Source organism: Hermetia illucens, chromosome 5 (genome assembly GCF_905115235.1).
Source record: "Hermetia illucens chromosome 5, iHerIll2.2.curated.20191125, whole genome shotgun sequence".
Lineage (NCBI taxonomy): Eukaryota > Metazoa > Arthropoda > Insecta > Diptera > Stratiomyidae > Hermetia > Hermetia illucens.
The window spans coordinates 62,199,405-62,222,012 of record NC_051853.1 but is presented as its reverse complement, the minus strand read 5'-3'; the positions used below and the strand labels follow the sequence as shown (position 1 = coordinate 62,222,012).

The window sequence follows — 22,608 nt, the reverse complement described above, 5'->3', positions numbered from 1 at the left end:
TAATCAAATATTTCTAACGCTCAAATGGGAGCTATGACTGTCATCTTTCCAATGATATGTAATTTGTATACTGGACAACAGATTCACATGATACTTCGCTACCTCAATCTTAACGAATGAAATTCAGTGTTTTGATGCAAATTGTTCAATTACAATGTCAAAAAGTCCAAGGAAAAAGTTATGCTTTCTAGGCTTATGCGTCCCTCTGTATGCACACTTTGCCGTCACCTTTTCGAGAACTTCATTCCAAACAAGTTAACAGACCAGTTATTTTCGCATCATATGTTTATACGTGTCATGATGTTTGGTGGATTAGTCGAACATCGTACTGATAGTGTTATAAAGATTGAAATATACCAGTTGAAAGGATGTTTGCCTTTCTCTCAACCTCCCAAGATTCTATAGAGTTTCCGACATAGATGGCAACTAAGGCTAAATAGTTCCCGCAAATTCTTATTGATCTGTTTTTGGCGACGTTAGATCTGGTGCCCATATCTCCACTTTTGCGTTTTCGGGAGAAAAAATTGCCAGAATATCGTCTCACACTCGCTATCACTTATCGTATAATCTAATCTGGTTATCTATCTACTGTTACCATAAAGCAATAATTCAATCGTGCTATCTTCGCTAACCCCCATGTTTCTCCATCCTAAACATGACACCAAATTAAGAAAACTGGAATCTGATAGTAGAACCAATCCTGCAACGGAGGAGTATGTAGGCTATCAGATTCAAGTCTTGCAATGAAATAATAAATCTTCGACAGTTTGCCACGATGCAGAAAACCTCTTAAAATTATTATTTAGGAAGCAAACTGTGATTGTTCTCCACCTTCCTATCCTCGAACATTTTTGCAAAATCGAAGTACTTCAAAGTTATTTTTCCCAGCTTTGATGACAAATCTAATTGCTATTTTCCATCAACAATTTCCAGCTGTAGAGTTTGTTCTTGAACATCACAGGAGCGTTGCTTAAGCAGGCATGAAAAATGCATACCTCAATTACACTTGATGCGCGACCGCGGAATTAAGAATGTTGACATTTTCGTATAAAATCTTTTCTGGTTTTTTTGAACGTATATGTGCGATGACGATATGTATCCACATTTATTTTCTGGATGAGAAGGGATGTCTATTATAAAATATATTCACCGTCGTGTCCCCACATTGAGGCAAACGGTTTAAAGTCTATGCTGAAATTGAATTCTGGATTCTATTTTGACTTTTTTAACTTTTTCTTTACAATCTTTTCTGTCCAGATACGATGTAATGTCGTACTTTCTCGCAAATTGACACACCTTTCCTACTTAGTAATATGTGCAAGCAAACACATCAATTACACTAGAAACGCATTCAACTGGAACTAATTTCCATAAAGCCAACAACCTGCCTTTTCCGCCATCTCTGCTATTCGACTCGCCTCCAGACATTTTAACTTTTTTCCGATAAATCAATCATTCAATTGCAATAGATACAAAAATCACTATGAGTACATGTACATGCACATACGTGGACACTTCAGTCACCCACCATTTCCGCATCGTTCAAATTCCTTCAAATTTATCTTCAATTGATTGGAGGCAACCTCAAATCAATACAAATTACATATGAAGAAAGTAAATTGTGTGGCTTCGATTCTGTTTACGTATCTACATCGAACGATATTAATTTAGCTGAGGTTACTTGCTCTTTCTGATGGTTCTTGTTGTTCTTTCCGCTCTATTGTCGCTGGTTTTTTGTGAGCTTTTCCTATTGTTTTTTTTTTCTTGTTTTCTTGTTTTATCATAAACCATTAACCCCGAAAACTAATTGGATTGATTTTTTCAAGTGCTCAAGTAACACGAACGCAGATTTCATGTGAATAAACTTGTGACAATTTTGTTTTTGCATAAGCTGTCTAATTCTACTTGCAAAAGATACAAAAAAGCTGTACTTATATGATTCATATCCAATATAATTGCGTGTAGTTACACAAGTACGTTTGGGAGTGAAATGATAGCAGAATTTGAAACGATCCCAGTTCTGATTCGCGCGATCAATCATAGTAAATTAGCAAACAGAGGGATCAATATTATTTTAAACATAATTACTATTTCAATTTAGATATCGACATCTCAGAACAATTGCGATTATGTGAAGCAATTTTAGTATGTTCCATTTTAAAAAAGAGTTAATCTTTGGAAACTAGACAAATTTTGCTACGTTAACAATGTTCCTAGATAAAATCTGAGTTGAAATTAATAAATTTAAACAGAGAAAAAGTTGCATATTGGATTAAGGACCATCCAAGCACCAGATGTATCTGCTATCAATTCACTGCTACAAACAAAAATTCAAGATATAATATGATATTACGAAATGGCCTTCATGGCACTTAGATGGTACTTATTTTTATCATCTTAACTCAAAACTAATTAAGATGTTTTATTAGTAAAATAATGCAACAAATATTTATATCCCATTTCCCTATGCTTGTATTTTTACAGCTCAATGTACGTGTTACTACAATGGACGCCGAGCTGGAGTTTGCTATCCAGCAAACTACCACCGGCAAACAACTTTTCGATCAAGTTGTTAAAACAATTGGACTGCGTGAAGTGTGGTTCTTCGGCCTTCAATATACAGACTCGAAAGGGGATCTTACATGGATTAAGCTTTACAAAAAGGTAGGTTGAAGATGATTTGTCGAACCATTTTTTTTCAAATTCAATTTGTAGACGCGTACGTAAACTGCTCCATGCCACTGCAGTTGTAATTATTTATTGCTAACAATTATAAATTCATTGTTATTGCTACTTTTCCCTCATGTAATATTGCTCATTACTTTGAAATGTTGGCTCCTTGTGCTGTAATCATTAAATAATTATGAAATAATTCAAGGCTAATTTTGCTGGTAGTTAGACAATTAAATACACTTTAGTAATCATAGAGATTTAGCAGGGACAAAAAAAACAGATGTTCGTAATGGATAAGTTCTTAGGTCGAGTAGAAAGATAGCCTCCACAGAATATTGATAACATAGATGCTTATGATATGTGGGCCCCAAATATTATCCAAATAAATACTGCTCAATGTATCTGGTTCAACAGCATTCACATTCAGTAACGACTTATCATTTTTTTTATAGAATATTTTTAATTTGGTCAGCCTCTATATTTTTAACTCATCCAAAAGTATTTATTTTAGTTTATGAAGAACATTAAATTATTTTTGGAAAATTTATTCCAGAACTGCATGATAGTTGAAAGTTACTTATTTCGAATAAACTATCTATTTAATAGTCTTAAAAGTGTTGGGCTTTATCACGTTCAACTGTTTGATTTCTGGTAAGCGGCCAATTCTTGGAGAAGAAATCGTGAAGTTACCAAACAATAATCGCTTTATTAAACGGCAAAAGTTCATAGAGTAACGGTCCAAGAAAACCTGTTCAGGAAAAAGAGTTTTGACACTGAGGGAGGGGAAGGACAATCACTTTTATGTTCCTCTGGTTGACGCGTCTTCTCGAGAGTTTCCTTTTCTTCTATGTCCAGAAAAGCCTGTTTCAAACTTTGAACGAAGATAGGTTGTGATTACCCGTTAATTGGACCTTCATAAAGGAATTCTGAGATCTATTGAGTTACTTTGAAGGAACCTTTGACTCTGGCATGCGCGAACACGCACTAGCAGCTATTCAACGATCTATGAATGAATAGCGAGGGTCTGCAGTGATGTCCCTACTGGACTGGGCGTAGATTGTGCATAAAATTTCGATGTTTTCCCGCAATAACTGGAGGTTCGTTGTCCGATTTGTGGTCTTATCGCCGTGCCGTACTCCCTCTCGATGACTGTTGTTTGACAGTCCTGATCGAAACTGGAGCAGAATGGTAGGAAGTTCGTCGACCCATTCGGATCTATGTCTCCGGCACAATTGTTTTTTATTCGCCTGTGCTAGTACTCGATCATGCCCTTTGAAGCCGGGTGAAAGGCCGTTGTCTTGGTTCTATTGCATGTTATCTACCTACCTGCTCAAATTTGATGTAGTCGATCGCTATGAGGCATCCAGCCTTTAAGTGGCTGATATTGAAATACAATTTAGTTTGGGACAATGATAGCGTGTCACTTGGCAAAACAGATATGTTCGGACCCACGACTGTGTATATCCGCCATGTTGGGCCATATGACATGATTTACGATGAATTTGTCATCTCGGTGCACGAATTTGTTACTCTAGAGTATGAGCCATCAAACACGGTTTTAGGATAGGGGAAGTCAAGGCGCACGTTGTCCCTGCAGATGTCGATTGGATTCCTGTTACATTTGTATTCCTCAGCTGAGATCACTGTGGGCAATTGTACGAAGGTCGAAAAAATCAAAATTTGACTGACGGTTTCGTCTAGGACAGAGGCAACTCATCAGACGCTGCCTCACCTCTGCCCTGGGAGCAGCGTGACCGAAAGTGCCAACAGGTGAAAAGACCCTTTTATCAGCGCAAAAACACGACAAGGTCGCGAATTATATTGGACTTAAAACGCCAGTCGTTGTAGTCTAAGCTAGACTAAGGCTAAGGTACGAAGGTCGTTTGAAAAGTCCGTGCAAAGTCAAAAAGATGGCACTACTGGAGCGTATCGAGGTCATGTTAGCCGCTTATCTTGAAAGAACACACACACGTAGTTTGTCATATCGGTCTATTTCTTTATGTTTAGCATTGGTTTGAATTGAGGAAGTCGAGTAATTTAAAAAGAAATGGCCGAAAAAGAATTTCGTGTAGTGATAAAACATTACTTTATGAGAGGCAAAACGTCTCAGGAGACTAAAGAGAAACTAGATAAACATTATGGTGATTCTGTACCTTCGATTAGAACAGTTTATAAGTGGTTTCAGTGGTTTTTTCCAATGTGTCATATGGGCAAAAGTGATGCTGAACGTTCTGGACGCTCTGTTGAGGTTACTACTTAGCGCTTCCACTCACCCCAGGACTAGCCTATTAATTCTACGAAGTGGACACAGAGTTTATGGCATAATTATATCAGAAAGTATTGTTCTGTTACCGGAACGAATAGATTTTGCAAGAAGATAACGATTGCAGTCAGTTGTGTACCCGCTGGAAAGAGGAAAATGGTATCACCACATTAGATTGGCCTGCTCGAAGGTCAGACGCCAATCTGATTGAAAATTTTTGGGCGTTGATGAAGCTTAAGTTAAGAGGTATGAAGAAAAAGGACTCATTATTTGGAAATAACGTTGAAACGAATATGGAAAAGTATGCAAAAAAAGTTGTTATCCTTAGCAAGGGAGATTGGACACTGATGTCATGGCGAAAAAGCCCTGTATTGTATCTTAATAAAATGTAAACTTTAAAACAAAATTCTCTTAATTTTCCTATACACTCTTTTACTGAAAACACTGCATTTCGTATTGGCTAGTAAAAACTTCCATTTATATTCTGTACTTACGATGAAGTTGAGGCTTCCGCTGAGCGGAACTGAAGCTAGTCCTTTGGACGCCGTTGCATCGACAGTTTTGTACCCTGGCACCCAATTTACAATGGGAGTAACACAAAAAGCGGGAATTCCTTTTCTGCCAAGAATCTACTATTTGCTACTTGCTTGCGGTAAACTGCGCAAAGCTCATCGATTTTAGTGTATATGTAGTCTATATGTATATGCCTATATGTAGTTGATCTCCTTTACTGTGCACATGTCGGAGGGTTATAATACTAAAATCAAGAGGGAAATGAAGCCGATTAAAGCGTTAAGTGGAGACACCGATAAAGATGAAGATGAGATTATCAACTAAAGAGGTCATGAGAATGGTTTCTCTTTGAGAAGCGAAATGTTTTTCATGCCGATTTCGTCAAAAATAAATACAGGAATGATCTTTTAGATATCGTGGAATTGTCAGTTTGAAGGACAAAGGTCCCATCTTTAAGGAATAATACTCGTCTGCACAATAATGCCAGGCACAGATTGGAAAGAGGGTTATGGTTTTTCAATTAAATTGTGTTCTTTGTTCTCACTCAGGATTCGTTCCTAAAAAAGTCTCTGTATCACATTCAATATAAACCGATATTTTGCGGTCATTTGTAGAAAATACTTCGCCCCCAGAAAAAGTAGTTTTTGAAAAAGTTCTAGAGATTAAATCCTGCAAACCTGTCAAATTCTTTTCCACCGCTGAAAAATAAATGCACACATTTTATGAAATTTAAAGGCTATTTGTACATTGTTTATTTGACAACTCCCTTAAAACCACGTTTGCGACAATTGCGGAAACTTATCAAATATGGATTGCTATCAAGAATTTCATCAGTTCTTCGGAAGTTTCCTCTTGCATTTCTAGAAAAGTTTTAGAATGAATGTTCTGACTTTAGGACACTTCCGTCAAAGTCGAGTGCATAGCAAATTCACTGGCTCCTCCTACTTCAGATATTTCTATAAAGGGTTTAATGAAGTTGTTAATATATATAATTGAAGGCTACACTCCACACTTATGGAATTGCCGGAAGCTCCATCGGTATCTTTCTATTCACAGATTTCGCTTCGTTTCCCCTCTCTTGGAACTTACAGATCCTCTCCTTTTACTCCTGAATCAACTTCTTAGGCATAATGGCTCGGCGGTCATTTAAAAATTAATCAAAAAGAGGAGCAAAATTGCAACATTCCAGCCGCTTCACTACGTTTAGGGTCAAATTTGTCTTTATCGCTATTGATAGCTTTGAATTCTTATTGCATGGAAACCTTTGCTGGTCAGCTTCCAGTCTATCTTCGCCCAAATCACCAAATCTTTGCCCCCATAGTTAATGGATAAATTCAACAATTTTCTGAATTTTGTTGGTTGTTGATTTAAAGATAGTCCAACCCGGCGCTTTTCCCCACTTTCCCTCTTTTGCCGATTATGGCGGTTTCCTGATGAATCCGTCAACATTATCTATCATTTTTTGTAGAGACAAATTTCCACATTAAAAATGAAGCTTCTCAAATCAATGCCTAAAAAATTTGCTTTTCCCAAGGGAGGCCAAACTTTTTAAATGGGGGTCCATTGACAGCGGGAAAAGAATAAATCCAACTAGACAAAACAAAATTACAGCTGTGCCTGGCCCAGATTTAGCGGGACTAACTTCTGAAGAAGGCAGTCGTCGAAAAGTGAGCTTGATTCCTAATTGTTTCCGAGAAGGACTCTTATACTTCCATTGTTGTCTATTTTTATGAAGAAAAAACCGGCCTTTAAAGATAGAGTGATGTCGAGAAAGAGAAAATGCATTGTATTGTTCAACTTTGATATTAGGAATATAATTGTCCAGAGTTTATTCTAATTCTTGTTCAACAGTTTGGATTTCAGCTGAATGTAATTTTTCAGCAGCCAAATTAGCAACACATCAAAATATATCTCTCTCAACAAATTTATGAAACGCTCTTACAATTAAAATAAGAATATTATGTGGCAATCCCTATTTGACCACATCTGTAGATCTAAGGTGTTTCTAAGAAAAATCACTCCTGATTCGGTGATATCACACACCAAGCTGACCTTATATTTATAAATATTTATTCTGTTGGAGTAAAAATCCATCATATGAATCACATGCAACTGCTGATGCTAATGAGCAAAACTAATATCTGACAACTTGCTAGATACATTATTAAGTAGATAACATTAATCTTCAACTCGTACCTGATGACACATTAACATAACATTCGATTCACTAACAATGTGGAAAATAAATATAATACCTGGAATAGATTCAATTTGGGACGATTCGTTTTACCACTTGTAGATTTAATAGTTACTTTTCCGTTACAGCTATGCGTCACCCTGAATTTTCGTCGTACACCATTTGCATATGTATTCAAATTTACTTTCCTGATAACAAACATATTGTTGAACAGTCAACTAATTTAAAATTCACTTGTAGATTTTTTCACGTTTGTTTTAAGATAACTTTCTTATTATAAAACGCGAGTGCAACAAAATTAGTACACATGTAAATGATATTTGCGAGCTAAAGATAAGAAACAATGATCTCATTTTTTTAAATGAAGTCATTTGGTTGAAGATGTGCAATTGCATGTGGCTTGATATTTTTTTCAAGCATTTTTTCACGATTGGTGTGCACCTTTCACTTTCGTTACAAGATAACGGACGAAGTACTTCATGGTGAATAGAGTGAATTGCAACAATTTGGGTAAAATTCACATGATAATCCTCATACAATGTTCGTAAACTGAATGCAAATTTTACATTAGGCAATTTTCTGAGAAAGGTGAAGTGATTGTCGCAGTTTATATCTTTATATAAACAAGCTGGAAACTAGGAATTGAAAACTTTGCCTAGATATTCACTGAATAAACCGCAATGTTACTACGGAAGTTTTGAACTTACCCGGTTTGTACTTTTGAAAATCCAATGTATATTTATAATTTTCTCATTAACAGACAGCTCTTCGGGGAATCCCGATAATGCCTGTAATGTCAAATTAATATGCAGTTGGAGTATTGCTTCCAAGACAGACTGGTATAGTCTAATGGTTCTTAGAAATCTAAAAAACATATTATTTGCAGAAATATTCAAATTGATTGACATCATTTTCAGTTCATAAACAATGTCACAACTGCTTTTAAATTAACGAATATATTAAATTAAAATAAAAATTATAAAATTAATTATCTGCTCATTTCGATTGGACAGCTATTAACTGCTCACTACTTTGTGAAATTTGGAGCATTAACACTGTCTTTCCTTTCATCGTGGTATATTTTTTCTACTTCCTTTTTCATGAAACTGCTTCGGTTTCATTAACGTCATCTTAAATGTGGTGTAAGTAGTAAGTCCACAACAGCAGGCCAAACACAAACTTCCATGATCGGAGTCGAAGCGCAAGATCGAGAAGCTATTCTCGGCCGTCTTTCAAACTGCAAATAATATCATCTATAATAATAATAGTATCTACACCTTCTTCATTCTACTTACTTTTCTTTCTAGTCCCTGATAGACAGAGGCCACCTTTTAATTTGGGGAATATCTGATGAATATAGTCCTTTAACTCAATCGCAAATATGGTTTAATAAGACTGGTGAAGGTTTGCAATTCAATAAAAACCAATTCACTCTATTAGGGAGAACCATAGCTGCGACTGCTTCGTTTTTGACATTCCACTGGGGATATTATCCCAAAAGCCACTAAGTATTAATTTGCTACCTACGGAGGAAATAGAATAAAAATCTACCAATTTCCACAAAGTTAATATATAAGGAATGACGTAAAAAGAACGTGGTGACTATCTTCCCTAGAAGCCTCCATACCGATACCTGTTCTAATAAAGTTAATAATAGTACATTACTATAATTTTTAGGAATTGACAGGAAAACTCCCTTAAGTTCACCCTAGAATCACGATGCCAAATTTGGTGAAAATCGCACTATTACTAACAATGTTAGACTAGGTCAAAGCTGTCGCTTCTCTGCAAATTCAAGACTATGAATGTCGTCAATATAACTTGAATGTGGATATTTTCACATAATATATGCATATATTACGTGCTACATACTAATGGGACAAATGCACACTCAAATCTCTTTATAAAAGAAATACACAAAACCTTTCATACCTGAAGCGTCTAGCTTCCGGTTTCCCGACTTGCTTTTTTTTTCTGCAGAATACAGATTCTCCTTGAACTATGTATAACAAGCGATCTTGTCAATTTCGTTATGCCCAAGAAGTCAACTATGGTTTTGAACTGGCTTACGGAAAAGTGAAAGGAACTCATTTTTATAAAAGAAAAGCGAAAGATGCGACCCAATTTTGAGCTGTACTTCAGTTCCAGGATGGTTGACAGTTAATGGCCATTAATATACTCTCCCTCCACTAGCCTTTTGTGTTTCAGTTGTCCAGATGTCGACTTCCAATATTATGTACATTCTGACTGTAAGCGTCTCATATCGTGCAGTAGTTCTTCGATTTGCTCCATTCGACAGCAATCTCCAAATTTAAGGAATTTGTCTTAATAATTGAAATTTAAAACTTCCCTGCAAATTATGCTTAATTAGAGTCCATTAGTCGGACGGATGTGAGGACCAATTCATAACACTCTTCTTGAACTTGTTACAGTTCACCCGGTCGCAGTACTTCGGGGCGTTGTCTTTTTACAGGGCGCACTCTTCGCTTTTTTCTTCAATATGCCAACGAATAATCTGACTTCATTTTTCTGGATTCTTTTCGACAGTAAACATTGATTAAAGAACTGTTAACTGTTATTGTGCGGTACTTGTAAAAGTATTTTTAGGGATGTTAAAGCTGGTGGACCTATAGCCGCTCGCCTGTGATTATTACCCTGATTTGATTCAGGTACTCATTCACAGCTTGACTGGTATCCGACGTCAAGCCACGATACAAATCAAACGTTATGGTTTGGGGTTTTCAACATTTGAAAAAGCGACTCATTTCTTTGAAATGCTGGAAGGTACTTCTATTCCTTACATGGATGAGATAGTGGGTGCATAGGTTAGCAGATTAGCATTTCTATATGTTTCCAAGGCATGAATTTTGTTGTTTAAAGAGCACAAAATACCAATATTGCAATTGTCAACGTGCAATTTGGATCTGAGTCCCATGCCAAATCTGTGCATTTACATGACACGCATTATTTGTAAAAATAAACGGCAAAATTAAATTTTTCATGTTGGAACGCGACTGAGATTGAGCATTAAAGAAATATAAAATCAGTGTGCCAAACCAAATGTTTGAAGTTATCTGAAAAAATGTTAGGCCTACTCTACATTTTCGTACGCAGTATGTACGGTGATGAAGTTTCGAAAGTCTATTTGGTGAGAATATTCTTGATATAATGCACTAATGCCATAAAAAAAAATTTCTCCGGCCATCACAACTGTATATAACCCCTTAAAAGAATACTTTGGGGTACTGTAAACTAATTACACAGCAGCACAGATTGAAACACAACCTCTTTGAAAATCAAGTATGAAAAAATAGCAATACAATGAAGAGACTGTGTGGATGCCCTATACTCCAAAAAGCAGCCAACAGGAGACAATCTCCATTGATGTTTTGGGTTCAACAAAATTTTCCCCACCGCATTTCAGCCGGTGAATTCAGATTCCCCCAAACGAACCTCTTTATTTTCAATTTTATTTTACCTTGACGCAATTCGCTAATTATGTTAGCAACAGTTTTCCGTTTTCAATGCTCATTTTTCCAACCCGATTACTTTTACGATTTTATCCACATTTTTAAGTCCTTTTTATGCAATGGTTTATGAAAGTTTTGAAATTTTCACCTTACTTTAAGGCCTCATAAATAAGTGGCTGCCTCAACCCGTGGCGTATAAACTGCACTCATAGTGATTATTGTACGTTGACAATGACCGAAACTTCAATATGACTACAGTTTTTAGTTTATCGCACCCGGAATATAAGTATGTCCTAACAGATCATAGATTAATTTCCTGACACTTTCAAGCAGTTAGAAAAAGACACCAAGTTCTTCCTTTACTTACTGCACTTCATTGTCATTATCATAACAATGCTGTATAGTAAGCCCCCAGCGTTATTTCGTATTTCTATTCGGCAGAGTGTTTCGTTCTTTTCTTTCGTTTTTATTGAAGTTCACATTGACAAAAGGGTCAGTTACTTCAACAACCCGGTGTCAGAAACTACCAAACGCAACTATCTGAAAAAAAAATATGGTGGTTCATGCACGAGGTTTCTGAACTTAAAAATACTCCCATACCAATACCGGTTTAAATAAAATTAATAGTATAGATAGCCATATTATAATTATATTTTTAGAAATTGACTGGAAACCCCCCTTAAGTTTATCCTGGAATCATTTGCAGTAATATGGACTATACTATAGAGGATGATACTGCCATCTTTGGTCTAAATCGTACTATTACTAACAAAATTATAATAAGCCAAAGTTGTTACTTTTGTGCGAACTTCGTGTATTCTAAGACTTTGAAAGTCAATATCAGACTTAAGTGAATGCTCTGACAAACTAAATGCATAGACGTTATGAGTTAGGTACAAATGGGACGAATGGCCACTCAAATATGATTATGTAAGCAATACACAAAGCCTTTCATACCTGAAGGGTTCAGCTTCCGGTTTTCCGACTTGTTTTTATCTGCTTTAGGTTAACTTCTTCACATTTGCTAATAATATTGAACTGCTAGTGTGAAGCGTATGAGGTTGACTATTCTTAATACAGTGTTTTCCAGATCAAAATAATTATGTAAATCATCTCGTACACATCGGTTGCGTATAATTAATGGTCACATTCGTATATCATTATCATGGATTTATGAAAAATGTGTTGCCACATTTGGGTCGAATTATCAGTATGAGAAAAGTCAAAGCACCGTCTTGGATTTACGCATTGTTAAACTCGCTTTTTTTAGAATAGAAGCCACAAAAAGCATAAAAATGCATTATATTGGCCAACTTTATTACGCGTGTTGCATAAATATAAAAACTTTCGGCGATGCCTCCACGCTGATAAATAACATACATAGTGGTTGGGCGAGCACAAAAACGCTTGAATTTTCTATAGAACGGAGTTTATCGGAAAATCTGATTTATTTACTGGAGCAAGGATCACTACAATCAATGTAAACTGCTTGCAGTCCAACTCAAGAATAGAGTTCTTACGAAAATGTGGAGTCGTACTGCTCTAGTTTTTTCGATAACAAGCTTTAATGTAGAACTACTGCAAAGGTGCCTAGTTTGGGTGAGTTGTAGAGCGCCTAAAGCCAAAGATTCAAAAGTTTACTTCATCTAACTATGACTTGATTTCCTTGAACCCGCAGAGTGGCTAAAAAAATGTTCTTTTAATTTATAGACGTTCTTAAAATATCTAGTCAACACTTGATCATTTAATAGCGCGTCATAGAAGCTACGAAATCCAATCACACAAAAACGTCTCTCAACTTTATTGCGGGGTATTTATTTGTATAGGAACTTTATTTTACCTTGAAAAAAGGCAGTTTTACTTCATATGAAACTCTAAAAATAACATTTTTCTAAGGTGCAAATATATACAATTGACTTGACTTTTACACTCGCATGTTTATCCATTCATGGGATTTTTTTCAATCAGTCATAATTAACTGGCTTCAAATGTTAGGTAACAAATTTAATTACCCACATCTTGCGCATGAATGAAATCAGCAAGTTGTGATTAAATTTATTGATATCACCACTATCGACTACATCACTGCCACATAGTCTAGAACATTAGTTTCGAATTCAATGACATTCAAGCATATTAGACATACCATACATGGATGCAAAACGATCAGTGCCAATTTTCAAAGTTAGAGAGATATAAAAAAGGCATTCTTCTCATATTCTTCGGTCCGATGTACATTCGGAAACATCTAAATGGATATGTGATGTGTTTAAAGTCTATTGGGAGAACAGATGCAGGCACATTGTTATCTGATTGGAGATTTATTCATGATATTATTTTGCATATACTTATTACAAAAGTTAGATCAGTCTCGATAATCAAACTTAGAAAGACGTAGCATTTAGCACATCCTAAGTTCCTCGTTTTATAATGAATCGCTATTTTAGAAAACTAATTTTTCCCTCAATAATAGAGTAGACTTTGGTCATGTTCCCAATTATAATTTGTATGACAGAAACATACACGCGGACAGTTGTTAGAAACTGCCAACAGATATTAAACCGCTGACCATTCTCATTGCAATGTCGTATAGAAAAACAACACATTAAGCATCACATTCACATCCATCCGTTTTGTTCGTTGTTTAGCTCTAATGGTCATGACCTAGTGCGCTTGACAACGTGCACGGACACACTGAGCATCACGGTATTATTCTCTTCAGTTCCAGTAAATTTAAAGGTTTCACTAAATAGTCACCCCGTGAGAGGAATTTCCTACTCAAATAAAGTAATCTTAGCGATATTTACCTCCAGCGTTTTATGTTCTCATTATCGTACGTAGTTTTCCCTAGGTAAAGTACACGCATTCATGAAGATGTACAAAATAAATATGTACTTAGATAAAAGCTAGAAGAAATTAAGTGCTATTTAGACACCCTTCCCTATATACGATGCTGTCGTCGGTTGTTGATTCTTGGAATTTTATAACGACTCTATTAATCCAAATGTATAAAATTGTTGAATCCACGTTTTTCCATTGCGTACTGAACGAATGCAGCCAGAAACTCCATTGATAAAAACTGTTAGATACTTGAAGCGGATAAAAAGAATAGTTGACAAGAAAAAAGGCGACGGCTCAGATGAAGATGAATCAGATTTGGATGGAGACGATGACCTAGGGACAGTACGTATTATGTAGAAGTACTTGAAAGTATTTGCTCGTGAGCATTTCGAGGTGAAATGCAGTTTCACTTTGCTTGTTATGATGTATGGCACCATAGAATACCAAACCGATAAACGAGTTAAGTCTAATGTGGATAAAATGATCCAGGAAATCTTAATTCAAATTAAAAGAATCAATTTCATCATCTCTGTCTGTTGAACGTTAAATGGGAAAAATGATAGATACCGATGAGGCACATATTCTCATTTTCAGATCTATTTATTATAAGTCCATGTAGGCAACTTTTTAAATAAAACCAGGGTAATCAAAAGCACAACTTGGAAATGTAACATATTCAGATTACACCAAATCATTACGATCGATTTATTGTTTTTGTCAATATATTGATATGCATTTGTGAGCAGCATATTAAAATCTATTTACCAAAAATTCAATCTATAAAGGGTTAAAAGTAGCAGTAACAAAATAATACTATGAGCGTAACAATCTTTAAAACTAAAATAGACTGTTATCTATCATCTTTTTTACTCCTAAACCATTGCCTACACTTATTATCAGACAGGATCAATGCCATTTTCCACATGGGTAACTTAAAAGTCATTACGAAAAATCTTAATTGCAATTCTAGAAATTGATTTGCTAATTCCTCTTTTCTAATATTTTCCTTGAACAGGTGATGAATCAAGATGTGAAGAAAGAGAACCCCCTACAGTTTCGTTTTCGAGCGAAATTTTACCCAGAAGATGTAGTTGAAGAGCTTATTCAAGACATCACTCTACGACTGTTCTATCTGCAAGTGAAGAATGCAATTCTGTCAGATGAAATCTACTGTCCACCCGAAACGTCGGTACTACTTGCGTCTTATGCAGTGCAAGCTCGTCACGGAGACTACAACAAGAGCACACACACGCCCGGCTTCTTGCAAAACGATCGATTACTTCCTCAACGTGTTATCGATCAACATAAGATGTCAAAAGAAGAATGGGAACAATCGATCATGACTTGGTGGCAAGAACATCGCGGCATGTTGCGTGAGGATGCAATGATGGAGTACTTAAAAATCGCACAGGATCTAGAAATGTACGGTGTAAATTACTTTGAAATTCGTAATAAGAAGGGAACCGATCTATGGTTGGGAGTGGATGCTTTGGGGTTGAACATTTATGAGAAAGATGATAAGTTGACACCAAAAATTGGTTTTCCATGGTCGGAAATTCGCAACATCTCATTCTCCGATAAACGATTTATTATCAAACCAATTGATAAGAAGGCACCCGATTTCGTCTTCTTCGCTCCTCGTGTAAGGATCAATAAGCGTATTCTAGCTTTGTGCATGGGAAATCACGAATTGTATATGCGACGACGAAAACCAGATACCATAGATGTTCAACAAATGAAGGCTCAAGCCAGAGAAGAGAAGAATGCTAAACAACAAGAAAGGTAGTTTTTGTTATTTCTTTTTGTTTCGCAGTAGTCCTAACAATTTTTAATTTTTGCAATGCAGGGAGAAACTCCAAATGGCATTGGCTGCACGAGAAAGAGCCGAGAAGAAGCAACAAGAATATGAAGATAGATTGAAGGCCATGCAGGAAGAAATGGAAAGATCGCAAGTAAGTTTAAAGATTTTCGTCTATAGTTTAGCGAATTATTGTCAATATTCAGGGTAGGTAGTATAAGTGGAACCGCAACGGGAATCAAAACTATTTTTTGGGAATTGATCAAATAAATACCCGCAATTTAAACAAAATGAATATCCCACAAAAAATCCTTTATTTAATGTTTTTCAGTCAGATAAGTGATAATAAATAGCGAGATTTTTATGCTTGTTACTATTTTTAGGGATTAGTAATCTTTACTTGATGCAATTGGCATTTACACAGACAACTTGCATTCGCAATATTATGACAGTGCCACGTTTAACTCCGATAAAGTTCATTTCGTCCTGGGATTTCGACGATATTTAAGAACGTTTTGGATGTTGAAGTTCCCGTTCCTGAGTCAGTATATTTAAAAAAAATCAAAAAGTGCATTACTTTACCACAACCGTGTGGTTCACTGACAAAATACATTATGGATCCCTTCGAGTAGTCTCTCCGAATTCAAAAGTCAAATTGTGATTGACCAAAGGATATTGACTTTCCAGAGTACCCCCTAAAGCATTGCTGCTCCCCGGAGGTCCTAATATTTTTCTGCAGCGAAATTCGGCTTGGTCAATATATTCATAGCATTTTTAAGGTTTTGTTTGCAAAAAAAGTTTACCCTAGAGTTATAAAAGTTGGTAATAGCATAAAATATAATATGAAGCATATTATCTCCAAGTTTGATCAGAATGATACTATTAGTAACAAAGTACAGTAGCTCAAAGTTGTCTTTACCGTGTAAATTTACAACCTGAGGTACTAAATCTGACATACTAAATGTATATTCTTAATGAGCTACGTACAAATGGGATAGTCCTACACTCAAATATACTCACAGAAGAAGCAAACAAAACCTTTCATACCTGAAGCGCCCAGCTTCCGTTAAAAATGATAACTATAACAACAAATTGTGTCCGGATGGCTCAAGTGGTTAGAGCGCTGGGCTGTCGTAGCGGAAGGTCGCGGTTCAAATCTCGCTGGGGGCAGAGGAATTTGTTATCGTGATTGGATGTCGGACACCAGTCGACTCAGCTGTGAATGAGTACCTGAGTCAAATCAGGGTAATAATCTCGGGCGAGCGCAATGCTGACCACATTGCCTCCCACAGTGTACTGTGGTGTACCGTTACGGTCTTGAATGAAGTGCTCTAACACACTTCAAGGCCCTGATCCAATATGGATTGTTGCGCCAACGATTATTATTATTATAACAACAAATTAATTAATAATATTTTTCCGGTAATGTTTACCTGCCCCTATTGTAAGACTAATTGTTGGTCCCGTTCCGCCGGAAAACGTCTAGTATGATGTCAAAATTGTTGAAACAAATTTGGAAAATCCTCCACATTATCCAACGTAACGCCTTTCATTTGGTTCGGCAGGCAGCGGAAAAGATGAAAATCTATTGATGCACGGTCTGGTGCATGGTAAGGAACCTACCATTCGACTTCTTAGAGTAAGGCTTTAACGATTTGTGCAACATAAGTGGTTTGTTCTTGTTGGTTGGATCTCTTCAGGTGAACTGCTCTACTTACGCGGTGCAGCGGCAATGCATAGCTCCCTGTTGACCGCACCACTGTTTCTTCCAATGCAGTATATCCTTCCATTCCTACAAAGCGCAAATCATAGTCTTCTTTAGGTGAGGGTCATGTTTGACTCTCGTTTCTCCTAGTCACCCATTCTTTGTCTCACATTGATGTATAGATTTCGTTTTTCATCCCCCATCACAATTCGGTACGAAAAAAGGGTTGCTTCTTCCCGCGTGTCGTTCGGGATCGGGGAAGATGTTGAGAGGCAATTTGAAGGTTTTCCCTTCGGATGTGTGTGTCGTTTTTCGGCTTTTTCATAATTAAAAAAAAAGACGAATTTTATTTTTTAAATTTCGAATAGTGAGTTGAACCCGTGAGTCACACATGTATCCCATTTTCCCCAAATTCCATCAAATGCAAATGGTGAAGCACTGTTGTATGACCGCAGCTCATTTTTTCGGTCAAGTCACAGCTTATCTGACAACGGTCCTCCTTCAAAGGTGTTTGGATGAGGACTTCGTTGAATGTAGATTGCCCGGCATTAGGCGTACCAAATATTAAGGTCGTCATTTTTGCATTTTGCGCGTCTGACGGCATCTTCGCATTTGCTTTTCGATCCAAAAAATCGAAATATTTGCCGTCGACGTTGAATTCTTAAGATTAACCAGAAATCTCACGATACTAGATCAGGGAAAAAAATTTCCGACACCTGAGAGGGCAATAAAATTGTAGGTATTTTTTAAAGGTATTAAGTGGCATATTGTGGTGTAAAAGTGAGCGCCAAAGATACACGATTCGTTACGATATTTTTATCGAAGATCAACAACAAATTTCTGCACTCAGTTTCGTTATACCTCTTTAATTATATACTAAGTAATTATCTTTGTTATGTGTTGGACAGACAATGCCTCGTTGTCAACTGTTTGGTCTAATTGATCGCCTTCATATTCAACCAGTTCAGCTATAATCCTATCGGCTCTGGGCTACTTGCGCTTCTTAAGCCATTGCACGTAACATTTATTCCATATTTAGTGGCAGCATTTGTTCACCGTCTTCAGTTGACGGGGACCTCTAACTAGCCGATATTTTAGGTTTTGAACAGTTCCTCAAAATACTGAACCCATTACTATAATATGCCGTTGTGGTTGGTTATCAGATTTCCCTCTTTGTTTCGATATGATGAGCATGCTGATTTGTTAGTAAAATTTCGGTGGCAGTTCCTTGCACTTCTCGCGTTCAGTCTATATGTGGAATCGCTTCTCCGCGGACTCTGGAGAGTACTCCTATCAATCTTGCTGCACTTATTCAAATGTGCTTTTGTACTCTGGAAAGCCAAGTGGTAGCAGATGCGAATTCGTTCGGATTGTTTCTAGCGGCGGTAGCAAGGCGAGCTCTGTTGATATGGGATACGGTTTTAAGGTTCCGATCCCAGTAGGATTGCGATATAGTGGAGAAGGATGCTTGCTACGAGCAATTACACACAGTACAGAAGAGGCTTCCATATTCTCGTCGTGATGCTATGATAGTTGCTCGGCCGTGTGATGGGGAAACTCCGTCTATGCAACCATAACTATAATGTTGTTCAAGCACAGAACTTGCCATAAGGTAGTTGGGTTTCAACTGGCCGACACCGTACGAGTAATCAGATTGACTACTTTGCGATCAGCAGTAGACTTAGGAGTTGTCTTCTGGATGTGCGTAATAAGAAAAGGATTGACATCAGCCTCGAAAGGAATCTGATGGTCGCTTACTCTTCAGGGTTGGAGAGCTGCGACCGCAGAAGTTCAATATCGACGATTTATATAATCCAGCTATCGCTCGACAGCAGGGAAGATATATTGCTGATCGGATGGTAGACGGCCTCAGTAGCTCGCCCAAGAATATTGGTGAACATTGGGCCGACACCAAAAATGCTTTTTTTCCTGATGCTACGCAGGTCGTTGTCTACATTGCAAAGGACGTCATAAGATCTGGCTGATTGCGGAATCGTGGAAACAGATTGATGAATGGAAGGGATTGAAAGCTGTATTGACGAATGCGAGTAATGGTGGGCGTAACACACCCGAGCTCCGATACCGTGCGAAACCCCGGAAAGTTCAGCGTAGTGTGCGATATGATGAAAGGGAATTGTCTGGTCAGTGGAACGGAAGATGTCGCAGAACGCAATAAATTCAGAAGTATATGTATATGGTACCGTATCATGAAAGTACTTTCATGCGATCACATGGTCCACAATGGCGAGCAGCTGAAGAGGTAGGAAAAACACTTCACCACGGTTTTTAGCCGCATTATATCCCATGAAGTTCCGCCTCATGCGGATGAAATGATTAGCCATTGTAACATACGGGTATGCACTGTTTTTGCAAATAAGAGAAATCAATGCATTTAAACGGAGTAAAGCCGCTGGGCTTGACGTTGTCCCTACAAAGTTATTTGTTGTTGCACCTGCAGTTTCTGCAGATCTGCTACTTCTACCCGCACAGAAGAGTTGAGAATCCGAGATCTTTCCCAGAGAGTGAAAAAAGGAATAATCGTTAAAAATCCAAAGAAGGGCACCGGTCTTGAGTGTGACAATTGGGGAGGTTTCTGCAAGCTATCTCCCGTCGCAAAGATAATAGCTAAAATAATCCTGGAAAGAAAGAAGAACACTTTAAAAGCTTGATCGTCAGAAAATAGGCCGGTTTCCACTCTAGATCATCGTGCATTGCCGATATCAACACCCTACGAATCTTTTTGGAACAGTGGGTGGAGATTAGGTCTTCACCTGCTCTTCATCGATTTCATGAAAGCTATCGATAGTGTAAGCAGGGTGTGTATCTGGCGTGCTCTAGGCAAGAGATGCATTCACGAAAAACTAATGCCTATTATCAAATATCACGTGCTACATCGAGGTAAAATCTCAGAGGAATTTGAGCTCGAGGGCGAAGTCTGTATCTTGTAACCGATGTTGTTTCTTTTGTTATTAGTGAAGCTTTTCATCCTGCCTTGTGCGGAGGACGTGGAAGCATTCAATGCACAATGAAATATTTCCTCAAACACCTCGATTACGCCGATGACGTCCATTTGTTCTCACCGAGACATGCATCTTGACCAATAGTTCCGGATTTGGAAAGCGAGGCAAGTACAGTTGGACTGAAAATAAACACCAACAAAATCAAGGATCTAAATGTAACGCGTTATCACAATCTCTCTATCTGTATTAATGGGCAGAGCGTTAAAGGTGTCTACCAATGTGTATATCTAGGTGTGGTTTCTGCTAACCGTGGCGAGGGGGGCTGCCCCATGTAGCGGAATCCACTCTCCCAAGATGACCGGTGAGTGTGGTCGCCCAAGAGCATTTGACACAGCTGCGTATAAAAGGAGTGCGGACGTCTCGAGAAGCACTGGGGAAGTTGAAACGTATCTCAGCGTTATAGTTGATTATCACAATAGTTTTGGCAATTCATCTGAGCAGTAATAGGATGACTTTTACAAATGACACTTGAATTCAAGGATTGAGCCATTTTAGATGACATAATTAATAATAAATATAATAAAAAAAAACCACTGTTTATAAACCAATCCCGCGTGACACCCGTTCGAACTTATTATAAAATAAACACGAACATATGGGCGGGGGCGTGAGACTAGACGCCAAAAAGATGAATCGTGTAAAATGGGGTAACGTATGACGGAGTATTTTTGTATATTGATTTTCCCCTTGCGAATTTTTATCATATTTGAGACACGACTTATCCAAACTTATTAAAAATTATTTTCTTTGATTATAGGCTAGTCTTTTGGAAGCACAAGAAACAATTCGCCGTCTCGAAGAACAACTTCGTGCTCTACAACAATCGAAGGAAGAACTTGAGCAAAGCCAGAAGGAATTGCAAGCTATGTTGCAAAGACTTGAAGAAGCCAAGCATATGGAGGCCACCGAACGTGCTAAACTCGAAGAAGAAATTCAGGCCAAACAACAAGAAGTCATGCGTATTCAAGAAGAAGTTGAGTCTAAGGACCAAGAAGCCAGACGGCTACAAGCTGAAGTTGAAGAAGCAAGACTCAAGCAGGTACTAATCTTGTTGATTTTGTGTTCTAATTGATATTTTTGTTGTTCTAATAACTCTTAATAATTTTCTTCTTTTTTCTTGTGTTAATAGAGCGAAGCTGCTGCTGCTCTTTTGGCTGCTACAACCACTCCACAACATCACCACGTCGCCGAAGACGAACACGACGAAGAACTCACAAATGGTGATTCTGGCGAGGACATTTCACGTGATTTAGTAACTGATGAACATATTAAAGATCCTGTTGAAGATCGTTTGACATTGGCTGAACGAAATGAACGACTCCACGATCAATTGAAGGTAAAATTTATTATTTATGCATAAATCAATCTATAAACAAAGCCAGGTTTACGGGATGAAGACCAGTAATCACAATCCTCAAGTTATTTTCCAATTCTAATTATTTTTTCTCTTTCGTTCCAGGCATTGAAACAAGATCTAGCCCAATCAAGAGATGAAACAAAAGAAACCGCTAACGATAAAATCCATCGCGAGAATGTACGTCAAGGACGCGACAAATACAAGACTCTTCGAGAAATCCGGAAGGGCAACACCAAACGTCGTGTGGATCAATTTGAAAATATGTAAATAGTTTTCTAACAATTACACACACAATTATTGTAACAGTAGGATCGCCCGAAGTGGTTGTTTTGTTTTTTTCTGTTTTATTAAATAGCTCCTTGTTATTTACTACTAATTAATATTTTTTGGATGAGGGTCTCATTATTATTAAAATGTTTACAAAAAAAGAAAACACCTCCCCAAGTTATAACAACACAAACAAGATTTCTGAATCTTTACTTTTACAATGAGAAATAGAAAGTAGTTTTTTTTCTTCTTAAATGTATGTAGTTAGTAACATATTCACACTTGAGAGGGAAAGAAGAGAACAAAAAAGACAAATTATCTTGAACGTTGGTCTCAAGTGGGGTTGAAATGAAATATTGTAGAATATGCGGTTTTTTTTTGTTTGAAAGCGGAACTAGAAAAAGAGGAAATTTGGAAAACCCCAGTATACTTAATAGGAATTTATATATGGCCATGTTTATAGAAATGAAATGAAAAAACTACACAAGATCAAACTCAAATTAT

The 22,608-nt window shown here is 37.2% G+C and overlaps 1 protein-coding gene across 4 annotated transcripts in view; it reads left to right on the top strand.

Annotated features, from left to right (window-relative positions):
- The window catches only part of LOC119658230 (moesin/ezrin/radixin homolog 1), a 79,558-nt gene extending 57,454 nt beyond the window's left edge, over nt 1-22,104 (top strand). For all 4 annotated transcript variants that reach the window (XM_038065504.1, XM_038065505.1, XM_038065507.1 and 1 more), the window contains exons 3-8: nt 2,485-2,664; nt 14,973-15,739; nt 15,804-15,909; nt 21,238-21,519; nt 21,610-21,816; nt 21,940-22,104. In XM_038065504.1, the coding sequence (XP_037921432.1) occupies nt 2,485-2,664; nt 14,973-15,739; nt 15,804-15,909; nt 21,238-21,519; nt 21,610-21,816; nt 21,940-22,104 (1,707 nt within the window). The remainder of the gene's footprint in view (nt 1-2,484; nt 2,665-14,972; nt 15,740-15,803; nt 15,910-21,237; nt 21,520-21,609; nt 21,817-21,939) is intronic.
- The last annotated feature ends 504 nt before the right edge of the window (nt 22,105-22,608 follow it).